The 25,175-nt window shown below is 46.3% G+C and overlaps 1 protein-coding gene across 1 annotated transcript in view; it reads left to right on the forward strand.

Annotated features, from left to right (window-relative positions):
* LOC123757281 (peroxisomal acyl-coenzyme A oxidase 3) overlaps positions 1 to 25,175 on the forward strand; it is a 249,864-nt gene that overhangs the window by 103,305 nt on the left and 121,384 nt on the right. Inside the window, exon 6 of the mRNA XM_045740829.2 lies at positions 1,876 to 2,042. Coding sequence (XP_045596785.2) covers positions 1,876 to 2,042 — 167 coding nt within the window. The remainder of the gene's footprint in view (positions 1 to 1,875; positions 2,043 to 25,175) is intronic.

Raw genomic sequence — 25,175 nt, forward strand, 5'->3', positions numbered from 1 at the left:
CGTAAGTGAGGTGTTTTAGTGTCCCTGTTATTGATGACGTGTCTGCTTCCAGAGTCGACCTGGGACCTCTGTGTTGGGAGTTGAGTCAGTCTACCCGAGGCAGCCAGTCTCCATACCTTGAACTTTGCTGCAGCTGTAGTGACGTCGTCCCCCTGGAAGAACACTGTGGTGTGTTAGGTTAGGTTAGGTTAGGTTAGGTTAGGTTTTACTGCCAGTGGAGTGGCAGTAAAAGGATTTACCCGGGACCGACTGTTGGAGACGATCATCCACTGGGGTACTGAAGACAGGAGAGTGACTTGTGGTGTCACACGAGGCTCCTGTCTAGGGCGTTCCCCTTTTATCGTTCGTGGAGTGGCCGTACCAGCCTTGTTGGCTCAGAACCTGCCAGCAGACCAGCTGGACGTGTGGTTGACGGCCTCCACGGCGGTGCCCCCAGTGGACCTGTGTTTTGGCTGACCTGTGGCCAGGGTAGGCTCAACTTCTTTGGAGAATTCGTTGTGAGGCCACGAAGAAAGCACCAAGGACTCGGCACCGAGAGTTATGGCACCAGCGTCTTCAGCAGAAGACCTACATTGTGAAGAATCCCCTTGTAAAGTGTTAATACCCCTCCCCCTTGTGCACTCTTTTATTATATATATTTAATCGGTGATGGTGTTAATTATAATATTAAGTTCTTAACTTTCTTTCCCTACTCCCTTTAAGTTACTTGCGTCACGAATCTCATCCCTTGATAGCCACTACTGGCTTGGGAACGGATACATATATCTTCCTCTAACAACATCAGAGTAAGGACCCCGTTGCGTCCCGAGAGGGCCGTAACATCGAACACACGTGGAGCAACGTAGTTTATTAAGAGACGCAGCTTGTCCATGGTGGGAGTATTTTCTACTGCTAGAGTGAAGTTTTGGAACATCTTGAGCAAGTGACGCCATTCTTGAGCGGCGGTGGTGGAGTTTGGGTCAGTAGCAAACCTCTGGGGCCGTAGTAACCGCTCCATGTTCACTGGCTGTATTTATTTGATCAATAAATTGAGGTGAATGAGAAGCGTCGCCAGACATGTGGCTTTATTGATAAAAAATTACAGTACAGTTACATCCTGCAATAACACAAGCCATTAATACACTATACTTGTACACAATTAAAGCACTGTCTATTCACTATAACAATAAGCCAACTGCACAAGACTAAAGCTAGAACATACACAAATTAAACTAGAAGTTAACATTACACAAACTTGTACACAAGCACGACACAGCTGATCTGACGATACAAACAAGTCAAGCGAGCATCCAAACAAAACGGTCAAGAGAGCATCCATCTGGTACGATAATATATAACACTTTTACTACACATCATACACGTAAAAACTCAGGCAATAATTATATATATCGTCATATGACAATATCAGCATTCACCTGGTAACTAATGAGTAACAGGTTCATTAGTAACTAATGAGAGCAGAATTTTGTTCAAGAGTCAAGGTAAACTACGTTACATCCACATAGACCTATTATATACTTACTTGCATAATATGTATAAAAGACAGACAATAATTGTTTAAATAATATATGATGATTACCCCATGAATCAACATATGATGATGACCGCTGTGTAACGGTTAAAGTTTTCTTCATAAGGCCTCTTGTACAAAGAGGAGATTAGTTAGATGCTATTATTCAACTTATATAAGGTGCACATATGAAGCAGTCCAACTGTTCCCCATTTGATAACTGTTCTTCTGTTTAATGGTGTATCATTACTGAGTAAATTGAGTCACAGACTTCCTTCATACTTCCCTTGGTTTGTTGATGTAATATTTTGGATAAAGATTCTGTATTGTACATAGGAGCTTAAAAATCATAATTGTTCCCTCAGATGTGGTAAAGGTATGCAAAGATTCTTTACGGTGGCTGGTGTGTTGGCTATGTGAGAGAACCAGCGCTGAGTTTCACGCACAGATTGCTGCTGGTATGGATCCGTTCACTGCTCGGAACAACACCCAGGTTTACCTTGCAAGAAATCTCTCTATTGCCTATGTTACAGTAAGAAATTTGTTTGTATTATATATCTCCCAATGTCTATCTTGTATACTCTTACATCATTCAGAAAAAGGTGGTACAGATATAGTCTCGGCCAATAATCCCTGTTTTAAATATATAAATTGATTGTATTGTTGATATATAAATTGATCAGTGAAATTGTATTGGGTGGTAAGAACATACCAATGATATTAGCATTTACTAGCTCATCACATCATGGATGCTTTGCACTATTCTCTAGTAGCAGAACAACTTTGCGGTTTTCTGGGAAGCCAACACTTTTCAGGTGCTCCTTCACTTTGGGTACAAATTTCTTATTAAACCACTCGGCAAATATTACTCAACACATCCACCCACTTGACTGGTTATTATAAAAGTCAGGGTGGCACCTTGCTGACTAAGTGCCACCTTTAGTGAAAGCTTTTTACTAATTTTTACCCATAACAATTTTACGAGTAAAATTTTTCCTGTGATAAGGAAACACAAATGAACACTCTTATAAGATGGAATATTTTTCTGGGGGAAGCCCCTTCGGCCCCTTGGAGCTGTCCAGGTTGATATGTATATCCCAAAACTTTGGCATCAGTCAGTGTGAATGGCGTTCTAGGCTTACCGGGGACCACGCTCAAAACCTGGCCCCCTCAGAGAGGCATGAGGAGCAATGGCCTATACAAATGCACGTGGGATTTGGAGCATTCTATATCTGCAATCGACTAGGACAGGCACCCAGAAAGGTGAGCACCTCAAAACAAACCCCTATTCTGGTTAAAACGACTAAAATAGACCCACTAGTGGACAGAACTCCCCAAATGAAAATGAGCAAACAAGCATGATGTTACACGAGCCGCACCTCGTGTCTGCGCATCTCCCTCCCCCCTCCCTGGGAGGGGGAAGGGGGAGCCCGAGACCCCCACGCCGGCAATGCACCCACTAGTTCTTCAGCTGTTGTGATTGTGGCATGGTCATGTGGCTCCAGCTCCAGACTCTGTGTTGTGCTGCACCTTGGGTCAAGTACTGCTCTTTCGGTGGTGTGCAAGCTGGGAGTAATATTCACAGGTATTCGGGCTGCATGTGCTTAGGATTACCTTCACTGAGTGCCCTGTAAGTACCGCCCTTGGGGCTTGGGGTTATCTTCCACAAGTCCCCTTGGGTCTACCTCTGTTGGTCTTTTACCGCTGAGCGATTGACTGCTCCGAGTGTTTTGAGGGTTTCTGCCCTTGTTTACCTTGGGGTATGTGGTAGTTTTTGAACTGGTAGGGGCACGGGGTACTGCACAGCTAGTTTTCACCTATAGCAATGGCTGGCTCTGGTTCCTCCTGGGTACGTTGTCCTCTTGCGAGGTTTTTATTTTTATTTTTGCCTGTTGGGGAGGGTCTGTCTTGGTGTTCTTTTCCCCAGTTATATTAAGGTTTGATCTTCTGTTTTCAGTGGTACCCCCCTGTTTTGCCTTCGTGAGTGGACACGTCCCGGGAGTTCAGCATTAGCAGAGTGTTTTGTAGCATTGGGCGCCGGTTAGCAGTACCCTGCCTGGGCTTACCCTTAGTGATACCAGTCTAGGGGAAACTCCGCAGGGGGCACACAGGGTTTGATGGATGCGACCCCCTGGGTCCCCTCTCGCCTTGTGCGAGTTTGAGGGTTGCTTTGTCCCCTTGTCTCATGAGGGCTTCAGAGTTGGGGCAGGGTTTAGAGGTTTTTGAGACTCGGGCGGTTTTGGAGGTTGCCCCTTCCGGGGTGGGGACGGAGGCATTCGAGTCAGTTCCTCCACCCATAGCTCTGGGGTTGACCAGCGGGCCCCATCCCTTCCTGCTTTATCGGTTGCCCCGGCTTTTTCTTGTGAGGCCAAGGCTTTGGAGGATGACTTGCCCCTGGGGCCTGATGTGGTTGTTCTCGTGGTTCGGGAGAGGTCTACTTGGGTGCTTTGGGCCTCGTTGGACCCCGCCTGGTTTTTCCAACCCTCAGTGCGGGGCTCTCTGTTACAAGGAGTGGTGTTTTCCTTTCCCCTCTCTTCGTACGAGTTAGTTTGGGCGTTGGCTCCTCCCAATGTTTAGTTCCGTGTACTTTCGGGTCCGTCAGTTCCATCCTTCCTGTGGATAATTTTAACCGCTTTCTCAAGCTTTTCATCTTGGACATGTACTTTTCTACATCATGTCGCAATCATGTTCAAATCGTATTAGGATTCCTGCATGACCATTGGTCACGGTTGCCTATGTGCCCATATGAGCCTCTGTGATGATGTGCTTGATTATCAAGGTTCTCGAAGGTTTAAGAAAATCTTCGATCCTTACATAATACTAGAACGTCTGTCGTGTTCCGGTGAGGCTTACCTCCAGTCCTTTATCGGACTTGTTGGTCCTGTTCTGTACTACTTGTCATCTTTCGATACTGTATCTCATTATTTTGTAATCGAATCTTCTCTCCAAACTCTGTCTCGACATTATTATTATTCGTTAAATACACCTTGTAGGCACCCTCCCCGAAAGATGGGTGGTGCAGCTTAGTCCTTAGGCGCATGGGCCGAGGGTGATCATTTTGTTAATGGACAGTGTAAACATGTGTTGGTGTTCTGCGTCCTTTATCGCGGGTTATATGCTGCTCTCGCTTATCTTATCTCTTCAGTCATAGCCCCCTAGATACTGGGGGAGTTCTGGATTTTATATATGAGAAAAACACCTAGTTCATTTCTCTGCTTACGGGTGTTTAGTGGCTCAGAGTGGCCCCGCCTCCACTTCTACACTACACCTAATCTTCTCCTGCTGTGCATGCATCTCTGGACATGATCCACTAGCGATGCTCCCGGAATATTTCACGGCTCAGCTTATATCAGTCTGGACACTCATTCATTGACTCAGTTAATGCTATCTGGACACCCATTCATTGACTCAGTAAATGCTGTCTGGACACTCATTCATTGACTCAGTCAATGCTATCTGGACACTCATTCATTGCCTCAATAAATGCTATCCGAACACTCATTCATTGACTCAGTCATTCCTCTCTGGATACTCATTCATTGACCGTCATGACCTGGCTGCACCCTTATACAGTGGAACCTCGATTAACGAATTTAATCCGTTCCGGCACCGAGCTCGTCATGTGAAAAGCTCTTCTTTCAAAACAAATTTCCCAATTTAAAATATTGGAAATAAAAATAATCCATTCCACCACCGAAAAACATCAATATGACATTTGATTCTTTAACCCTTAACATGCTCGGGGTTTAACCCTCAAACTGCTAGGGGCCCAAATGGAATTCACACCCACAGGCGCAACAAAAAAAACAATCTAAAAAGTTCTTTCGTCTTATAGAAGTGTTCATTTTTGTTCCCTGATCACGGAAAAAATAACAAAAATATCGTAGGTGGCATATTTTAGACATAATAGGGTAGGGAAGTGTGGCAAAAAAGTTGCGTTGGCAGAGCCTTCGCCAGACGAGGTCTACTCCGCCCGAGCTGTCAGACGGCAGTTGCCACAAATATATTATTACCTAATTATTTCAATGTCTCTGATTGATTTTTTCTTAGTTTTTTTTGCAGTAATATTATTCCATACAGTGAATTGTGGTATATTTATATTATAAAATGTGTGAACCATCGCTGTACTCAAAATTATGGTGTGCATATTAGTGATTCAATTATTATGTTCATAAAACAATAAACAAATAGGTTTGCTGTTGTTACACTATATACACAGGTTATATATAATATTTGCATGTTTTGTACACCATAACGAACTACTAAGTTGGTCTTGAGTCAAAAAGCAACGAGGAGTGATCGCCAAACACCAGCGAGCCACTCACTGCCACTCCCTCCCTCAACACCACCTCACTCACCTCCCACAATACTCTTTCTGTATTTATTCAATATACACAGACGTTATATATATGTATTTACATGTTTTGTTCACCATAACTACATCTAAGCTTGTATGGTGAGTAAAGGCACAAAGACGTAGCTACTCACACAGTCAGCTGATCGGCGGCCACCCTCAAGGCCAGACGCACTAATATTTGTCCTCCAACAATATTGTTTGTGTGTTATTACGCTATATACACACATTATATATAAGTATCTACCTGTTTTATTCGCCATACCTGAACAAATAAGCTGGTATGGTGCCCAAAGATCATAGTGGCCATCAGTAAACACCATGCCAAGTCGTGCAGACGACACTCCTCCCTCACCAAAATGGCGGCTCCCAACCTACTCTTCTCGCTGTTATCTCACACTATACACACGTTATATATAAGTATCTACATTTGTGCTCACCATGGCGAACCACTAAGCTGGTATGATGAGTGCAGTCAATAAATGGTGGCCACACAGTCAGAAAACGACACCACAACCCTACCTCTCACAGCCTTACTCCTCCTTCCATGGAGCACAGCGCTAAATATCACCACAATCCTGCTATTATCAGAATCCTGGTCAGTTTTATCACAGACAGGGGGCTTCAGTAATGCTATCACTGCTAAATAATAGCAGTATCATTTATATTATGGTATTTGTAGGCGATGCTGTGGTCACAAGCTGAACAGCGGTGCTGTGAGCTCATGCTGCGTGCGCCAGCCTTGATGGCTTGCTCAATACTGACGCTGTAACACCCAAGAATGTTGGCCTGGATTTTTTTTCTAGGTGGCATCTGGCAACTATCGGTCGTGGCTGTACTATAGCTGCCCCTATCCCAGGCGGGGCATTTAAATTATAGCGCTAGACACGAAATCATATATAAATGATGTGCGCGGTTTCGGTTTTGTCACTGATATCATTTATATATGATATGCGCGGTTTGAGGGTTAATATCCTGTCATCCCCACAGGCGCATGTCATTAAAAAAAAAAAAATCTTCCTAACCTGTTAATTTGTGTTCACTGATCACGGCAAAAATAATAAAAAAATCGTAAGTGGCATATATCGCCCACTATAGGGCGGGGAAGTCTGGCAAATTATAGGCGCTGACTCAGCGTTCGTCCCAGGCGGTCTGTTGCTTGCAAGCTGTCAGGCCGGAGTTGCCACAAAGAGATAATTATCTAATTATTTCAATGTCTCTGATTGATTTTTCATAGTTTTTTGCTGTAATATTATTCAGTAGTGTGTAGTTTGATATATTTATATAATAAAATGAGTGAATCATTGCTGTACTCAAAAATATGGTGTGCATATTGTTGATTCAATTATGTTCATCAGTCAGTGAACAAATACTTTGTCGGTTATTACACTATAAGCACAGGTTATATATAAGTATCTGCATGTTTTGTTCACTATAACGAACCACTAAGTAGCTATTATGAGTCAAAAAGCAACGAGGAGTGACCGCTGTGTACCAGCCAGCCACTCCCGCCTTCCCTCCAGTCATCTGACTTACCCACATTCTCCTCCCACAATACTGTTTTTTTCTATAATTCACTATATACAGACGTTATATATAAGTATCTACATGTTTTGTTCACCATAACTACATCTAAGCTTGTATGGTGAGTAAAGGCACAAAGACGTAGGACCTCACACAGTCAGCTGATGGCTGCCGCCCTCAAGCCGAGACACACTAATATTTCTCCTCCAACAATACTGTGTGGTGTTATTACGCTATATACACACATTATATATAAATATCTACCTGTTTTATTCACCATACTTGTACAAATAAACTGGTATGGTGCCCAAAGACCATCGTGGTAACCAGTAAACAACACCGTCGTCTGCACGACGCCACCACCTTCACCAAAATGGCGGCTCCAAACCTTCTCTTACTGTTTATACCCTCTATACACACGTTATATATAAGTATCTACATTTGTGTTCACCATAGTGAACCACAAAGCTGGTATGCTGACTGCAGTCAATAAAAGGTGGCCACACACAGTCAGAAGACATCGCCACCACCACCCTCCCTCCCCAACCCGTTCTCGCAAATTCGTAAAGTCAATATTGACTTATTAACTACGTGCATAGGTGATATACTAAACATAATAGATACCCTTAAAAAGATTCATAGAAAACACCGACCTTACCTAACCTTGTTAGTATCTTAAGATAAGCATCTTATTGCTTCGTAATTACAATTATTACTTAACCTATACCTATTATAGGTTAGGTAATAATTGTAATTACGAAGCAATAAGATGCTTATCTTAAGATACTAACAAGGTTAGGTAAGGTCGGTGTTTTCTATGAATCTTTTTAAGGGTATCTATTATGTTAAGTATGTCACCTATGCACATATTTAATAAGTCAATATTGACTTATTAAATTTGCGAGAACGGGTTGCCCTCCCACAGCATTACTCCTCCCTCCATGGCGCACAGCGCTAAATATCACCACAATCCTGCTATTATCAGAACCCTGGTCAGTTTTATCACAGTCAGGGGTCTTCTGTAATAATATCATCGCTACATAATAGCATGAACAAGTATATTTTGGCATTTTTAGGCGATGCTGTGGTCACAAGCTGAACAGCAGTGCTGTTAGCTCATGCTGCGTGCATCAAGCTTGGCAGCTCACTCAATACTGAGGCCAATAACACCTGGGAGTTTGGCCCACGATTTTTTTTTTAAATTGCGTCTGTTTACAAGAGCCCTGATGAAGGTGTGGTGAACCCCGTGTATCCGCGGGCCGTTTAAATCTTGCGTAGTACTCCAACACATCATATGACGCGATGTGCAGTTGACTGGAACAACGTCCAACACGTCATATGACGTGATGCGCACTTTAAGGGTTAAATAATGGAGCAACCTACCTGACAACCTAAACCTACCTACCTAAACGAACCTTTATGACATGTTTTTTTTTTTCATTTTTTTTTTTTTTTTTTACATGGGGGAGCTTACTTGACAAACACTGAACAAACTTCTGTAACATTTGTCCCTTTTTCAAATTTGTTCAATTTTTTTTTTTTTTTTAACATGGAGCAGCTTACCTAGCAAACACTGAATAAACTTTTGTGACAGTTGTTCGTTTTTTCATATTTTTCAATTTTTTATTCTACAAAAAATCAATGCTTTGCAACATCAAAGCAGTCACCCCTTTACATCCCAGCATCATTAGCATCTTTAAACAAAAAATACATGTAATTTGCATCCTCAGAGGCGTCCGAGAATGTGGGAGAAGCAGTGGGAACGTACCATATGGTTTTCTCGTTATTCAAACGAGCGCTCACCAATCGAGACAAAGCGTGCTCGTTACTCAAAATGCTTGTAAATTGAGGCGCTCGTCACTAGAGGTTCCACTGTATGTACATTGGAGTATGTCTGTATATATACTTGATCGTGTACATACCATCACCTCTGGCTTCCTCGGTCTTATTAGTTCATCATATTGATTACACTCTCTTGTAATTACCTGAGTGTAGTTACAGGACGAGAGCTACCGCCCTCTGGCTGCCGTGGTGTCCTCGCTCGTGGTGTCCCGTCGTTGTGGTGTTGTGGTGGTGTCGACTCGTGGTGTCGCTCGTGGTGTCCCGTCTACCCAGCACTCTTTGTCATATAATGCTTTGAAACAACTGACGGTTTTGGCCTCCACTACCTTCTCACTTAATTATAAATTATGTGAGAAATCTTTAAAGAATTCTGACAAAGAAAGGGATCTAGGGGTGGTTCTTGATAGAAAACTGTCACCTGAGGACCACATTAAGAACATTGTGCGAAGAGCCTATGCTACACTTTCTAACCTCAGAATTGCTTTTAACCCTCAAACCGCTAGGGGCCCAAATGGAATTCACACCCACAGGCACAACAGAAAAAAAAAATCCAAAAAATTCTTTCGTCTTATAGAAGTGTTCATTTTTGTTCCCTGATCACGGAAAAAATAACAAAAAAATCGTAGGTGGCATATTTTAGCCGCAATAGGGTAGGGAAGTGTGGGAAAAAAGGGGCGTTGGCAGAGCCTTCGCCAGACGAGGTCTACTCCACCCGAGCTGCCAGACGGCAGTTGCCACTGTGACGGTACAGCGTTGGTGTTCGGCTGTTTCAAAAGCTGGGGGCAGGGCCTTGTCACATCACAAAAAAAAAAAGAGAAAAGTTTGTCCTTTCGTCTGTGGTAAGGTAATGGGAAGACACACAAAACACAAGTATATAAACAATGAACTTTTAATTACTCTAGAAAACAAGACATGAATAAAGGCAATCTCATAAAATGCAGGACAAGTCAACAAACAAAATAACATGAATAATCACTGGCAAATGAAAAGTTACGCTAAGACAAGTAAGTTACAGTGATAGCAAAATAAATTAAATAATGGGTGCTGGAATACTGGCTTCAAGCTGCCACCTCCCTTAGTACACGAAAGCCAAGGCTTAGTCTACCAGCGAGAGATGTCAACTTCGTGGAGCACAAAGATATTCTGACGAGTCTGACGTGCTGCTGCCCAGATGTCGACTCGCGGTGGTGGCGGAGTGCAGGTGTGACGAGACACCAGCCAATCAGCAACAGGCAGGCAGAGGATGAGCAGTTTGCTGGGTACGGCGGGCTGTTGCCAGGTGTCGGGGTGAGCAGGGTACGATTTGCTTCCTGGGCAAAACGTTTGGCGATACTGGTGGACGTATCTTCTATATAGTATCATGTACTTTGACGTAATGATGCAGGGAAGAGCAGGCTCAATCTCTCTTGAAAGAGATTATCGTCACAACTCTCCCCCGAAGCCTGCGGTTCTGGAAGAAAAAACGTCTTCATGTGGTGGAGTGATAGCTGGAGTTGCTTCTACTTCATAGACTCTGGAGAGGGCGTCGGCTATGATGTTGTCAGAATCCTTGATATAGCGGATCTCCAGGTTGAAATCTTGCAGATATAAAGCCCATCGTAGAAGATGCTGGTTATGGAATTGGGCTTGATGTAAGAAGCGGAGAGGATTGTGGTCTGAGAAGATGGTGGTAGACCTGGCACCTTGTAGGTATGGAGCAAAGTGCTGGAGATTCAGGACGATGGAGAGTAGCTCCTTTTCAATAGTGCTGTAGTTCCTCTGGTGGGGTTTCAACTTGTAGCTGACAGGTAGAACCTCCTCGCCTCGTTGCTGCATCAGGACACCACCGATGCCGGTACCACTGGCGTCGACATGAAGGACGAAAGGCTTGGTGATATCTGGCGAGGCGAGAATGGGATTAGAACAGAGGAGGAATTTGAGTTGTTCGAAAGCAACGGTTTGCTGCATGGTCCAATTATATCGTTGCTTGGGACTGGTTAAAATGATTAATGGTGGGGCTACTGTACTAAAATTTCTCACAAACCTACGGTAGTAGGAGGCAAGACCAAGGAAGCGCAGGAGCTGCTTCCTGGTGGTAGGCTGTGGATAATGCTGGATGGCTTGAGTGTGTGTGTCTAACGGAGCTAGGCTGCCACTCCCAATTACATGACCCGGATAACGCACTTTACCTTTGGCGAAGGTGGACTTGCCCAGGTTGATGGTGAGGCCGGCTGTCAGGAGCTTGGTGAACAGTCGTTGCAGCTGGAGCAGATGTTCGCTCCAGGTGTTGGATGCTACGACGATATCATCCAAATAGGCGTAGGTGTTATCCAAGCCCTGGATGACGCGGTTGACAGCTCTCTGAAAGGTGGCCGGGGCATTACATAGTCCGAAAGGAAGGCGTTCATATCTGAAAAGTCCAAAGGGAGTAATAAAGGCAGATATTTCTTTGGCTCGCTCTGTTAGACACACTTGGTAATATCCCTTAAGCAAGTCCACTTGGGACAAGTACTGGGCATTACCAATGGCGTCAAGAATGTCATCTGTCCTTGGCAAGGGGTATGCATCCTTGACAGTCATATTATTTAATTTACGATAATCCGTACACAGTCTCACCTTACCTTGGGGTTTTGGCACCAAGATACAGGGCGAGGCCCAGGGGGACTCACAAGGTGTAGCCAGTCCATGATCCAAGAGGTACTGCACCTCAGCACGCATGACTTCATTCTTGCTAGGGCTGATTCGGTAGAAGGGTTGACGAATAGGCCGGGTGTCAGGGAGCAGTTGGATGTCGTGCTGGGTAACATTACACTCTTGGGGATCATCTCGGAACAACTCTTGATGTTCTTTGAAGATCTTGACGAGAGGGGCACTATGATTGTCCTGAAAATAATTGGGAAGATCAGTTAGGATTTCCGAATTAGAAAGCGCTGACTCCTTGTCAGTGCTTTCGGGAGGAGAAGCAGGGAAGGTCTCACTGTGGATGTATGGCTCTTTAAAGGAAGAGTAGTTAATCATGACAGTGGGAGGAGTACCGTTATATAGCTTCAGGAGGTTGACGTGGCACAACTGGGTCTTCCGCCGCCTATCTGGAGTCTCTAGAACGTAGTTATGGTTGTTTCTGCACTCCTTGATGCGGTAGGGTCCTGAAAACCTGTTTTGTAAAGGAGAACCTGGGATAGGGAAATAAGCAAGTACGAAGTCTCCCGGTTTAAATTCCCTTACTTTGCTGGTCTGGTCGTAATGAGTCTTCATCCTCTCTTGTGCTTTCAATAGATTATCTTGGGCAAAACTGTGGACCCTCTCTAGAATGTGTTGTAGGTTTTGAAGAAACTGGGGCACATTCTGATGCTCACTGAAGGTGGCATCACGTAGAGTCTTTGAAAGCCTTGAGAGGAGTACGTACGGCACTTACGTCCGTAGAGCATCTCATAAGGAGATACTCCTAGGGACTCATTGCGAAGACTTCTAAAGATACACATTATCAGGTCAATTTGCTTATCCCAATCCTTAGAGGTTTCATTGCAAAACTTCTTCAGGAGTGCTTTAATAGTCTGATGACTACGCTCAAGATTATCCCTGTGAAGCAGGATGATAGGGGCTGGACAATACCTATTTGATGTTGAACTCTTCCAGTGTCCTCTTGAAGAGATCACTGGTAAAGTTGGTGCCACAGTCGCTCTGAACCTCCCTTGGAAATCCATACTGGGTGAAGATCTTCAATAAGTGTTTCACAACCGTAACAGCCATAATGTTCTTTACTGGAACTGCTATGGGGAATCTGGTGGTAGGACACAGGATGGTTAAGATATAGGCGTTACCTGAACTGGTCCGAGGTAAAGGACCAACACAGTCTAAAATAGGTCTGTGGAAAGGTTCCGCAGGCACCTGTATGGGAGTCAGTGGTGCTCTGGGAATAGAGATGTTCGGTTTACCTGCCATCTGACATGTATGACACTGTTTGAAGCTATTTACCATACCTGGCCAGTAGTAGTCTTGACGGATTCCATGGTAAGTCTTGTTAAATCCGTAGTGGGAGAGTGCTCCGTGGGCCAGGTGTATAATAGTGGGCCGCAGGCTGGCAGGAATCACTAGTTGTTCGACGTTGGCCCAATCGTCCTCCTCCTTCAGTTTACTGGGTCTATATCTGCGGTAGAGCCACTCGTTCTCTAGGAAGAACCCAGGAATACTGTCAGGTTGAGTCTCAGCCTGGAAAAATAATGGTGTCTAGGTAAGATCTTCCCTCTGTAACTTACGGAACTCCAACTTGGTCAGATTCGGGGGTAGTTTCTGAGGGTCTTGAGGGACAGCGGTAGCAGTAGAGTCAGCTGGCTGTGGTCGTGCAGCTTGTGCACGGGTAGTCACTAAAACCGGAGGAGAAACTTCATCACTCTTGAACCTTTGCTGGAACATGCACAAAGATGGGATTATCCATTACAGAGGTACACACCTGGGGTTTGTCCATGACGATCAGGTTGGTCGGTTGCAGGTCTTCTGCCAAGTCGTTGCCCAGGAGAAGTTGCACTCCAGGCATGGGAAAAGGCTTTTCCCTGATGGCGACTTGGATTTCTCCGGTCACGAAGGGACAATCCAGGTGGACTCTGGCGAGAGCATAAGGAGTGGTAGCAGTGAGGTCAGTGATGAAGACAGTTTCTCCGGTGTAGGCGATGTTGGGCACAGCCGACTTCAAAATAATCGATTGAAGAGCCGCTGTGTCCCTCAAGATCTTCAGTTTGAAACGTCCCTCCGGATTTGAGCCGTTGGTAGAGACAGTTCCAGTATACAGGTGTTTACTGAAAAGAGAAAGATCATTACCATGAACACCAACATTCATCACAGGCTTACCGGACTTAGGAGGAGTCTGTTTGGGTTTAGGTAATTCGGTGTTTCCTTTGTATTGAGACTTATCACATTTATCTATGGTATGTCCATAGAGTCTACAATACTTACAGTACAATTGCGAGCCAGCTTGATCGGTACTCACTTTCTCCTAACTGTACCACGACTTCTTACTGGAAGATGGTTCTGGTGTCAGCCGGTGGATGAGGCTGTAAGTGTCAGCCGACTTAGCACACTTCAGGTAGTCGGTTTCTTCTTTATCTGCTAAATATAGACGGACAGGAGGCGGCACACGCCTCAAGAATTCTTCAACTAGCATGAGGTTGACGAGTTCTGCAAAGGTAGAGACATGTACTGCTTCCAGCCATTTCATAAAATATCTCCTTTTGGTATTAGCAAATTCGAGAAAGGTAGTGGTACTTGCCTTCAGGTGGTCACGGAATTTCCTTCGATAACTTTCGGTGGAGAGAAGGTAGGCGTCCAACACTGCTTGTTTCAGAGTCTGGTAGTCATTCTCAATGAGTGTAACTGCAGCTCTACCTGTAAGATGTACTCTGAGAAGGGTTGCCCATTGGTCGGCAGGCCAACTAAGTTGATTAGCAAGGGTTTCAAAGGTGGTAAAACACACATCAACTTCTGTCTTTACGAATGGTGGCATTAACTTACTTGCATGTGATATATTGAAACTGACGGGAAGATTGGCGGTAGCTTGCTGGCGTTGAGCGAGGTGTGAAGTTTCCAACGCGAATTCTCGTTGACGACATTCCATAGCCAGAGTTGCTTGTTGTTTGTCATGTTCGTGTTGCATCTCCAATTGGCGTTGTTTTGTTTCAAGCTGTATTCGTTCCCGTTCACGGAGTATTGCAATCTCACGTTCCTTGAGGGCGATTTCACGTTCTTGTTGTTCGTTCCTCAAGGCAGCTTCACGTTCCTTGAGGGCGATTTCACGTTCTTTTTCTTCCTTTCGTATGGCAGCTGCTTCCCTTTGTTGCTCGAGGGCTTCTCTGTGCTGCTCGCGTTCGATCTTGGCCAGCTCTAGTTTGAGTTTCATCGTTGCCAAATCAGTTTTATCTGCAATAAAGTAAGTTTCGTGAGTTTCAGAGTCTATCTTACCTTCCTCTAAGAGATGATCCAGTAACAGGTTATGTATTTCATTTTTGTTGGCTTGATAGGGAACTTCTAGTTGATACTCATGTGCAAGAGTTTGTAATTCAGTCCTCTTGGCACGACTTAAAGTCCCTATTTCACCTGCTGGATCTGCACGGAAAGCTTGGAGACGAAACATGGTGAAATTAGCAAATAAATGCACAACGAATATACTGTTGTGATATGGTGAATGTCAGAAACAGAACAACGTGGCAACTGGTACCTATCCTGTGGAATCGTTAACAATTAATGTTAATTTCAAGATGATAAATGATTAATAAATCAAGGTCGCAGGAAATCTTGTACCCGGTACTCATGTAAGAGGATAAGGGCAAGAAAATCCTACTAAACAAGCGAAACTGAGTTTCTAAAAACAAATGAAACAGTTAATTGCCTCAAAAGTAAATTTGGTAGTCCAAGAATGTAGGCATACCTTGCCGAGTCTCCATAGGACATAAGCAAGTTTTTCCCACTGAAATTAATATGATACTTACAGAATTAGCGAACTTTTGTGCTCTGAAAAAGAAGGCTAATTCCCTACCAATGTAAATATCATCATCTCTGACCGACGTGTAGGGGTGCGAGGTGTCAACTGGTGACGAGAACTGCTGCTGAGGTCCCAATTCAGCAACTAAAGTTCGTGCGAGAGGAACTATGGCCCTCTTTATCCTCCTACTGTCAGATTGCAGAAGATTAGGTGCACTTGACCCGGGGACAGACCACAGTACCAGGGTACCAATATGATGATCTGCCGAAAATATGAGAAATATCCTAGGGACAAAAGATGGTAAACACGAGTAATAACACGGAGGGAGAGAGGACCAATTAAGAGAATGACTGAGGCCTACAGTCACCACGTAATCCAAAGTTGTCTCACCTTCACCATATGCTACTCTCTGAATGCACAATACACACAGCACCATATGAAAATAAAATTGAATATTAAAAATAGTGAAAAGCTACGTTACCAAAGCCAAATACGCTTACCACAAATTTACTACTTGGCACCAGTACCTGAGTGAAGCTCCGTGGACAGGCCCCCACGTAATGTGACGGTAAAGCGACGGTAAAGCGTTGACGTTCGGCTGTTTCAAAAGCTGGGGGCAGGGCCTCGTCACATCACAAAAAGAAGAGAGAAAAGTTTGTCCTTTTGTCTGTGGTAAGGTAATGGGAAGACACACAAAATACAAGTATATAAACAATGAAATTTTAATTACTCTAGAAAACAAGACATGAATAAAGGCAATCTCATAAAATGCAGGACAAGTCAACAAACAAAATAACATGAATAATCACTGGCAAATGAAAAGTTATGCTAAGACAAGTAAGTTACAGTGATAGCAAAATAAACTAAATAATGGGTGCTGGAATACTGGCTTCAAGCTGCCACCTCCCTTAGTACACGAAAGCCAAGGCTTAGTCTACCAGCGAGAGATGTCAACTTCGTGGAGCACAAAGATATTCTGACGAGTCTGGCGTGCTGCTACCCAGACGTCGACTCGCGGTGGTGGCGGAGTGCAGGTGTGACGAGACACCAGCCAATCAGCAATAGGCAGCCAGAGGATGAGCAGTTTGCTGGTTACGGCGGGCTGTTGCCAGGTGTCGGGGTGAGCAGGGTACGATTTGCTTCCTGGGCAAAACGTTTGGCGATACTGGTGGATGTATCTTCTATATAGTATCTTGTACTTTGACGTAATGATGTAGGGAAGAGCAGGCTCAATCTCTCTTGAAAGATATTATCGTCACACCACAAATATATTATTACCTAATTATTTCAATGTCTCTGATTTATTTTTTCTTAGTTTTTTTGCAGTAATATTATTCCATACAGTGAATTGTGGTATATTTATATTATAAAATGTGTGAACCATCGCTGTACTCAAAATTATGGTGTGCATATTAGTGATTCAATTATTATCTTCATAAAACAATAATAATAATAATAATAATAATAATAATAATTTTTATTTAGGTAAGGTACATACATAAAGAGATTTTACAAAGTTTGTTGGCTTTATAGATAGAGCTAGTACATACAATGCCTAAAGCCACTATTACGCAAAGCGTTTCGGGCAAAACAAATAGTTTTGCTGTTGTTACACTATATACACAGGTTATATATAAGTATTTGCATGTTTTGTACACCATAACGAACTACTAAGTTGGTCTTGTGAGTCAAAAAGCATTGAGGAGTGACCGCCAAACACCAGCGAGCCACTCACTCCCTCAACACCACCTCACTCACCCTCATTCACCTCCCACAATACTCTTTCTGTATTTATTCACTATACACAGACGTTATATATATATGTATTTACATGTTTTGTTCACCATAACTGTACATCTAAGCTTGTAAGGTGAGTAAAGGCCATAAGACGTAGATACTCACACAGTCAGCTGATCGGCGGCCGCCCTCATGGCCAGATGCACTAATATTTGTCCTTCATCAATATTGTTTGTGGTGGTATTACGCTATATACACACATTATATATAAGTATCTACCTGTTTTATTCACCATACCTGAACAAATAAGCTGGTATGGTGCCCAAAGACCATAGTGGCCATCAGTAAACAACATAACAAGTCGTGCAGACGACGCTGCTCCCTCACCAAAATGGCGGCTCCCAACCTACTCCTCTCGCTGTTATCTCACACTATACACACGTTATATATAAGTATCTACATTTGTGTTCACCATAGCGAACCACTAAGCTGGTATGGTGAGTGCAGTCAATAAATGGTGACCACACACAGTCAGAAAACGACGCCACAACCCTCCCTCCCACAGCCTTACTCTTCCCTCCTACAGCCTTACTTCTCTCTCCATGGAGCACAGCGCTAAATATCACCACAATAATTAAATCCTGCTATTATCAGAATCCTGGTCAGTTTTATCAGTCAGGGGGCTTCAGTAATACTATCACTGCTAAATAATAGCAGTATCATTTATATTATGGTATTTGTAGGCGATGCTGTGGTCACAAGCTGAACAGCGGTGCTGTGAGCTCGAGCTGCATGCGCCAGCCTTGGTGGCTTGTTCAATACTGACGCTGTAACACCCAAGAATGTTGGCCTAGATTTTTTTTCTAGGTGGCATCTGGCAACTGTCGGTCGGGGCTGTTCTATAGCTGCCCCTATCCCAGGCGGGGCGTTTAAATTATAGCGCTAGACACGAAATCATATATAAATGATGTGCGCGGTTTCGGTTTTGTCACTGATATCATTTATATATGATATGCGCGGTTTGAGGGTTAAATACATGGATGGAGAAATACTAAAGAAATTGTTCACGACTTTTATTAGACCAAAGCTGGAATATGCAGCAGTTGTATGGTGCCCATATCTTAAGAAGCACATCAACAAACTGGAAAAGGTGCAACGACGTGCCACTAAGTGGCTCCCACCCCCTCCCCGCTCAGCTCGTTGTCGCCGTGTGGGGGCTTAGTGGGCGGCTGCCGGAGTGTGATGCTCCTTGGGACAGTCCTCTGTCCTTTTCTAGCCTTGTGCTCCTGCTGCCGTCCTCTCCAATTCTGCTGGGCATCTTTTCCTTTTCCTTCTGTTTCGTTTTTCTCCCCCCTCTTCTCCTATCTGCTTGCCGTTTCCTACCGACCTTTTGCTCGTTCTGGTTCTTCCCTTGGACTTCTTCTATTTTGACGCCCGGGTGCTTGAGGAGGCATACTCATGCACCCGTAGAACTGCAGTACCCGACGTCGAGAGCGAGGGGAACCTTTTATTGTCAATCCCCACTTCGTCACTGAACCCGATCTCGACGGACTGTCGGTTTCTTAAGGTGGCGTTTGTGGGGCGTATACTCGCGACGCACCCCTAGGAGGCCCCGACAGGATCGGCGATAGCTTCTTGTTGGGTGTCCTGCCTCTAATTGTGGCTCCATGGTGGGTGTGGGGGCACATTCGTGAGTGAATTCTTTCTTTCGTCAAGATGATTACCCCTGCTTCGGCTTCTTCTGGTTTACCTTCTCAGGCTCGTGGGGTGGGCGACCAAGCCCCCCGAGTCGGTCCGTATTGGAAGACCGGGCTCTGTAGCCTCCGCTGCATTGGGCCCCGACCTTGCTCCTCCTTTGGCCTCTCTGACTCCTTCCTCTGGCTCCCCTCCCTCCTCTGTGGTTGGGTCGAGCCCCAAGCCCCCAGTGGTGACTACCTCGTCCCCTGGCGTGGCTCCTTCTCTAGTTGTAACTACTGCGCCTTTTAACCCCTCTCTCTCTGGGGGTTCTCACCGCCGTCTTCGTCACGGCCGCCCTCGCTCGATTCCTTCCAGTTCTGCTACCTATCATGCCTTGTTTGGTCCCGCTTCGTGGGCCAAATATTTTGATCTCCTCCCTCTTGATTCTGCGCCTCCTGACGATTTCTCCCTCCATCGACATCTCATTGATTCCGTGGATGCCTCCATTACTTTCAACCCCACTCGTCTCGGTACACGTGTCGTTGCTGCTCCTTCTCAGGATGCTGCTTCCCGCTTGGCTGCCTTATCCTGCCTTGGCGAGACCCCCGTTCGGGTCTCGAAGAACGTTCAGTTGAATGCCAGTGTTGGCACTATTTTGCTCCCGCCCCATGTTGCGACCGGTGTTCGGGACCTACGCGACTGCCACGACGATATTCGACATATCCTCGCTGCCCAGGGCCATTCTATTCTCCAGGTGGACACGTTTACTCGTCCCCCTCGTGGTAGTCGCCGTCAACCCCTCCGGGTTGTGAAGATTACCTTTGATGGTAGGACCCTTCCACCCTCTGTCATTCTTGCTGGTGCCAGGTGCTCTGTCCAGGAGTACATTCCTTCTCCTCGGCTCTGCAACAAGTGCTGGAGGTTTGGGCATGGTGCCCTCCGCTGCTCCGGGACTGTCTCTCTCTGTCCTTTGTGTGGTGGCGAAGGTCACTCTAAGTCGGAGTGCGCTTCTCCCCAGGCTCGTTGCCTCAACTGCGGTGAGGCCCATCCTACCTTCTCCCGTGCGTGTGTCCATTACAAGCTTGAGGCAGCCGTCCTCAACTTGAAGCACCGGGAGCGTTTATCTTTTCCTGAGGCGAGGCGCCAGGTTCGCCGGCTCCCGCCTTATGCTAATATCTCTTATGCTCGCGTGTTGCGCTCTTCCTCTCCTCGTCCTTCCCGCCTTCCTCAGACTCGCAACCGTTTCCAGGCCTTGGACCCTGATGCGCCCACTGCCCCCTCCTCTGTCCCTTTGGGTTCTCTCCCGAAGGATCCTCCTCCTGGTCCTCTGTCTGGGGTTCCCCTTCCTTCTACCCGGTCTGTCGTGTCTTCTGTGTCTCCTTCCTCGTCCCCCTCCGATCCTCCTTCCCATCCTCTTCCTCCATCTATCGGCTCTCCCCGCCGCCTGTCGGTGCGGGCGGATGTCCATCGCTCTCCTAACGGCCGTCGTGTGTGCTCTCGTTCGGCTTCTCCTGTTGAGACACTGGAATCCGTTGCCCGGTACGTAGTTGCTGGGACACCGGTCTCTTTAAGTCAGAAGCGTAAGCCTGGCTCCTCTCCTTCCTCTTCCCCGGCGGGTAAGAAGGCTTCGCTTTCTTCCTCAGCTCCTCCTTCTGGCTCTGTTGCTCCTTCCCCTCCCGTTTCAGTGCTTGCGCCCCCTGTTCCTGCTATGGAGGTTTCTTTGGCCCCTGCTTCCCTTTCGGTTGCTGCTCTTGCTGGGGTGCGCTCCTCTCTTTCTACTCCCCCTCTTCCTGCTGCTGTCCTTGACTGCTCCTCTCCGTTGTCTCCTCCTCCTCCTCCTCCTCCTCCGGACCCTGCCCGCCCACCTCTGATCTGTTCTCCCGTTTCCTTCCCTCCGTCTTTGCTCAGTTTACCCATGCCCCCTAACCCTGACTTTGCTGACCCTGATCCCGACCCTGATATTCTTTAACGTGCTCTGTTGGTCTTTCGCCTTTGTTTCTTCCTTGTTCTCTGTTTTTGTCCTTTCTCTTCTCGGCGTTGTCCATTCTTCAATGGAACGTTCGAGGTTATTACGCCAATTTCCTCGAACTCCAACTTCTGGTTTCGCGGTTTTCGCCCCTTTGTGTCTGTCTCCAGGAGCCGATGCTTGGTGCTCGTCCTGGTCGTTTTCGTGGCTATTCCTTTCTCTCCCCCCCCCCAGCCATTGCTGGGGCTTCTAATTCTTCTGCTCTCTTGATTCGGGCTGATGTTCCCTTTGTTCCTTTACTTTTTCCTTCGCCTCTCCATTGTTCTGCTGCTCGTATCTTTGTGGGGAAATGGTACACAGTTTGTTCCATTTATCTCCCCCCGAGTGTCCCGCTCTCTCTTCCTGATTTGAAACACCTCCTAGACTCCTTGCCGGAGCCTGTGCTCCTGCTGGGTGACTTCAATTGTCGTCATTCTCTTTGGGGTGACGTTCTGACGAATACCCGGGGTCGCCTCCTTGAGCCGTTTCTCCTCTCTTCTTCCCTGTCTCTTCTGAATTCTGGTGAGCCCACTCATTTGGACTCTCGGACTCGCACCCTTTCTTGTCTTGATCTTTCTCTCTGCTCTTCTTCTCTTTACTTAGATTTCACATGGCAGGTTCTTGATGACCTCCATGGAAGTGATCATTTCCCCATCCTTGTTTCCTTTTTCTCTTTTCGCCCTTCCCTCTCTTTCCCTAGGTGGCAGTTTGCTAAGGCGGACTGGACCCTATTTTCCCTCAGTGCTACTCTCTCTGACCTCTCCCTTCTGCCCCTCTCTCGCGCTCTCCTCCTTTTTCATGACACTGTCTTCGACGCTGCCCTCCGCTCTATTCCTCGCTCTTCCTCTCGGGGTCCACGGAAGTGCGTTCCCTGGTGGAATGCGGACTGTGCTCGGGCTGTCCGCTGTAAGCGTGCAGCCTGGAAGAAGCACCGCCGTAGGCAGACGACCGATTCTTTTCTTTTCTTTCGGAAAGCGAGTGCGGTGGCCCGTAGGGCCATCCGTACGGCTAAACGTGAATGTTGGGCATCTTATGTCTCGACAATTACGTCCGAAACCCCTCTGGCCCAGATCTGGAAGCGTATCCGCAAGATAGCGGGTAAGTTCGTTCCCGATGTTTCACCGGTCCTTCACCTCCATGATACTCTTGTGGCGGACCCGTTGCAGGTCGCTTCCGAACTGGGTTCCCACTTTTCTTCTGTTAGCTCTGGTCTTCATCTTCCCCAATCTTTCCTTCTTCGTAAACCTGTCCTTGAGTCTCGTCCTTTAGATTTCTGCACTCATCTTCAGCTTCCCTATAATGATCCCTTCTCTCTCTCTGAACTTCGTTCTGCCCTGGCCCTCTGCGGTTCTACGGCGGCGGGCTCCGATGGTATTCATTATGAGATGCTTCGCCATCTCCCTCCGAGCACGTCTCAGTATTTACTGAGTCTGTATAATCGGATCTGGGAGTCGTCGTCAGTCCCTGAGGACTGGCTCGATGCCGTTGTCCTCCCTGTTCGCAAACCGGGGTCTCTGGGTACTTCCCCTAAGGACTTTCGCCCTATTGCTCTCACAAGTTGTGTCTGCAAACTCTTTGAACGTATGGTTAACGTTCGTCTGATGTGGTTCCTGGAACACCATCACCTCCTCTCCCCTTCTCAATTTGGTTTCCGCAAGTGCCGCAGCACGACAGATGTCCTGGTGAACTTGGAGGTCTATATTCGTACTGCTTTTGCTGCGAAGACCTCCGTTGTTGCCGTCCTTTTTGACCTAGAAAAGGCTTACGACACCACTTGGCGTTATCATATCCTATCTCAACTTCATTCTTTTGGCCTTCGTGGTCATCTCCCTCTCTTTCTCCGCAGCTTCCTCTCTCGTCGTTCCTTTCGGGTGCGCCTTGGTACCGCTCTCTCTCCCTCTTTTCAGCAATACGAAGGTGTGCCCCAGGGTAGTGTTCTGAGCACTACTCTTTTTCTGGTTGCCCTCAATGGTCTTCTTTCCTCTCTTCCTTCTGGTGTCTTCTCCGCTCTCTATGTCGATGATCTTACCCTTTGTTGTCAGGGTGATGATTCGCCTCTCCTTCAACGCCGGCTTCAACTTGCGATTGATGCCGTGTCGTCTTGGGCCACAGGTCATGGCTTCAAGTTCTCTACTTCTAAGACTTGTGCCATGACTTTTACGCGGAAACGGGTTGTTCTTCGTCCCTCTTTGTCACTTTATGGTCATCCCCTTGAATACAAAGATTCCGCGAAGCTTTTGGGGTTATTCCTTGACACTCGTTTGTCTTGGTCTCCCCATATCTCTTACCTCCGTGTTGAGTGCTCTAAGTCCCTTACCCTCCTTCGGGTCTTGTCCCATACTTCTTGGGGGGCAGATAGGCGCACTCTCCTTGCTTTACATTCCTCTCTCGTCCTGTCTAAGCTCGATTATGGTTGCCCTGCTTACTCGTCTGCTTCTCCTTCTACTCTTCGCCGTCTTGATGCTTTGCACCATACTGGGTTGCGCCTCAGTTCTGGTGCCTTTCGTTCGACTCCCGTCCTTAGCTTGTATGTTGACACTGGCTTCCTGTCTCTCCAGGACCGCCGTGATCGCTACTGTCTTCGCTATCTTGCGCGGTCCTTGCAACATCCTTCCTCTCGCCTCTGTCGTGCTTTAACTTTTACCCCTCCTGCGGTTCCTGTTCCTCTTCACCACCTCCCTCTTTCTGTCCGGTTATCTCGCCTACAGGATTCTCTTTCCGTTCGTATTTCTGATGTTTCTCCTCGTGTTGTTCCTTCTTTGCCCCCGTGGAGGGTCCCTCTTCCTCGGTTTTGTACATCCTTGACTCGTATCACTAAAGCTTTTACCCCTCCTACAGTTCTAAAACGCCTTTTCCTCGAGCACTTTTCTTCTCACTCCCGCTCCGTTTCTGTCTTCACCGATGGGTCTAAGTCAGCGGACGGTGTTGGCTACTCTGTTGTTTTTCCTGATCGCACTTATATGTGTCGCTTGCCTCCGGAGACTAGCATCTTTACAGCGGAACTTTATGCTATTCTCTATGCTCTTCGTCTCCTGCTTTCTCGTTGTCAGTCTTCCTTTGTGGTTGTTGTTGACTCTCGTAGTGCCCTCATGGCTCTCGGGTGCTTTAATCCAGTTCATCCGGTAGTTGTCGAGATCCAGCATTGGCTGTTTCTCGTTCACAGTAAATTTAAGTCGGTTGAGTTTTGTTGGGTTCCCAGCCATATTGGCGTGTCTTTAAATGAGCGTGCGGATGCTGCCGCTAAGGAAGCTGTCCGCTCTTGTCCCATCTCTCGTAAAGGCATTCCGTATTCCGACTTTTACCCGGTTATCCATTCCTCAGTCCTTACCCGTTGGCAGGCTTCTTGGTTGTCTGTTACTGGTAACAAGCTACGTACTCTTAAATGTTGTGTTTCCTCGTGGCCGTCCTCCTTCCACCGTAACCGGCGGTGGGAAACAGCTCTGGCGAGGTTGCGTATTGGCCATACTCGCTTAACCCATGGTCACTTGATGGAGCGCCGCCCTGCTCCTTATTGTCCTAGTTGCATTGTCCCTCTTACGGTCGTGCATGTCCTTCTTGAATGTCCTGACTTCCAGGACGAGCGTGTGTCTTGCTTTCCGACCGCCCCTCGCGGTCACCTGTCCCTCGATAGAATTCTTGGTGACTCGGATACTTTTGATATCGTTCGCCTTATGCGTTTTTGTTCTCGTATTGGCATCCTTGGTGATATTTAGCGCCCTCTGATTATTTTGCGTATTTGATGGTGCTACATAGCCTTCCCGGTTTGGTGCCTTCTTTTGATAATTACTTACTTAAGTGGCTCCCAGAACTGAAGGACAAGAGCTACGAGGAGAGGTTAGAGGCATTAACCCTTCAATTGCGCATTGCATCATATGATGCTTTGACCGACTTGCAGTAAATTGCGCATCGCATCATGTGATGCTTTGGAGTACTACGCAAGATTTAAACGGCCCGCGGATACACGGGGTTCACCACACCTTCATCAGGGCTCTTGTAAACAGACGCCATTTTTTAAAAAAAGCGTGGGCCAAACTCCCGGGTGTTAGGGGCCTCAGTATTGAGTCAGCTACCAAGT

The sequence above is a fragment of the Procambarus clarkii genome, chromosome 13 (genome assembly GCF_040958095.1).
Source record: "Procambarus clarkii isolate CNS0578487 chromosome 13, FALCON_Pclarkii_2.0, whole genome shotgun sequence".
Taxonomy (NCBI): Eukaryota; Metazoa; Arthropoda; class Malacostraca; order Decapoda; family Cambaridae; genus Procambarus; species Procambarus clarkii.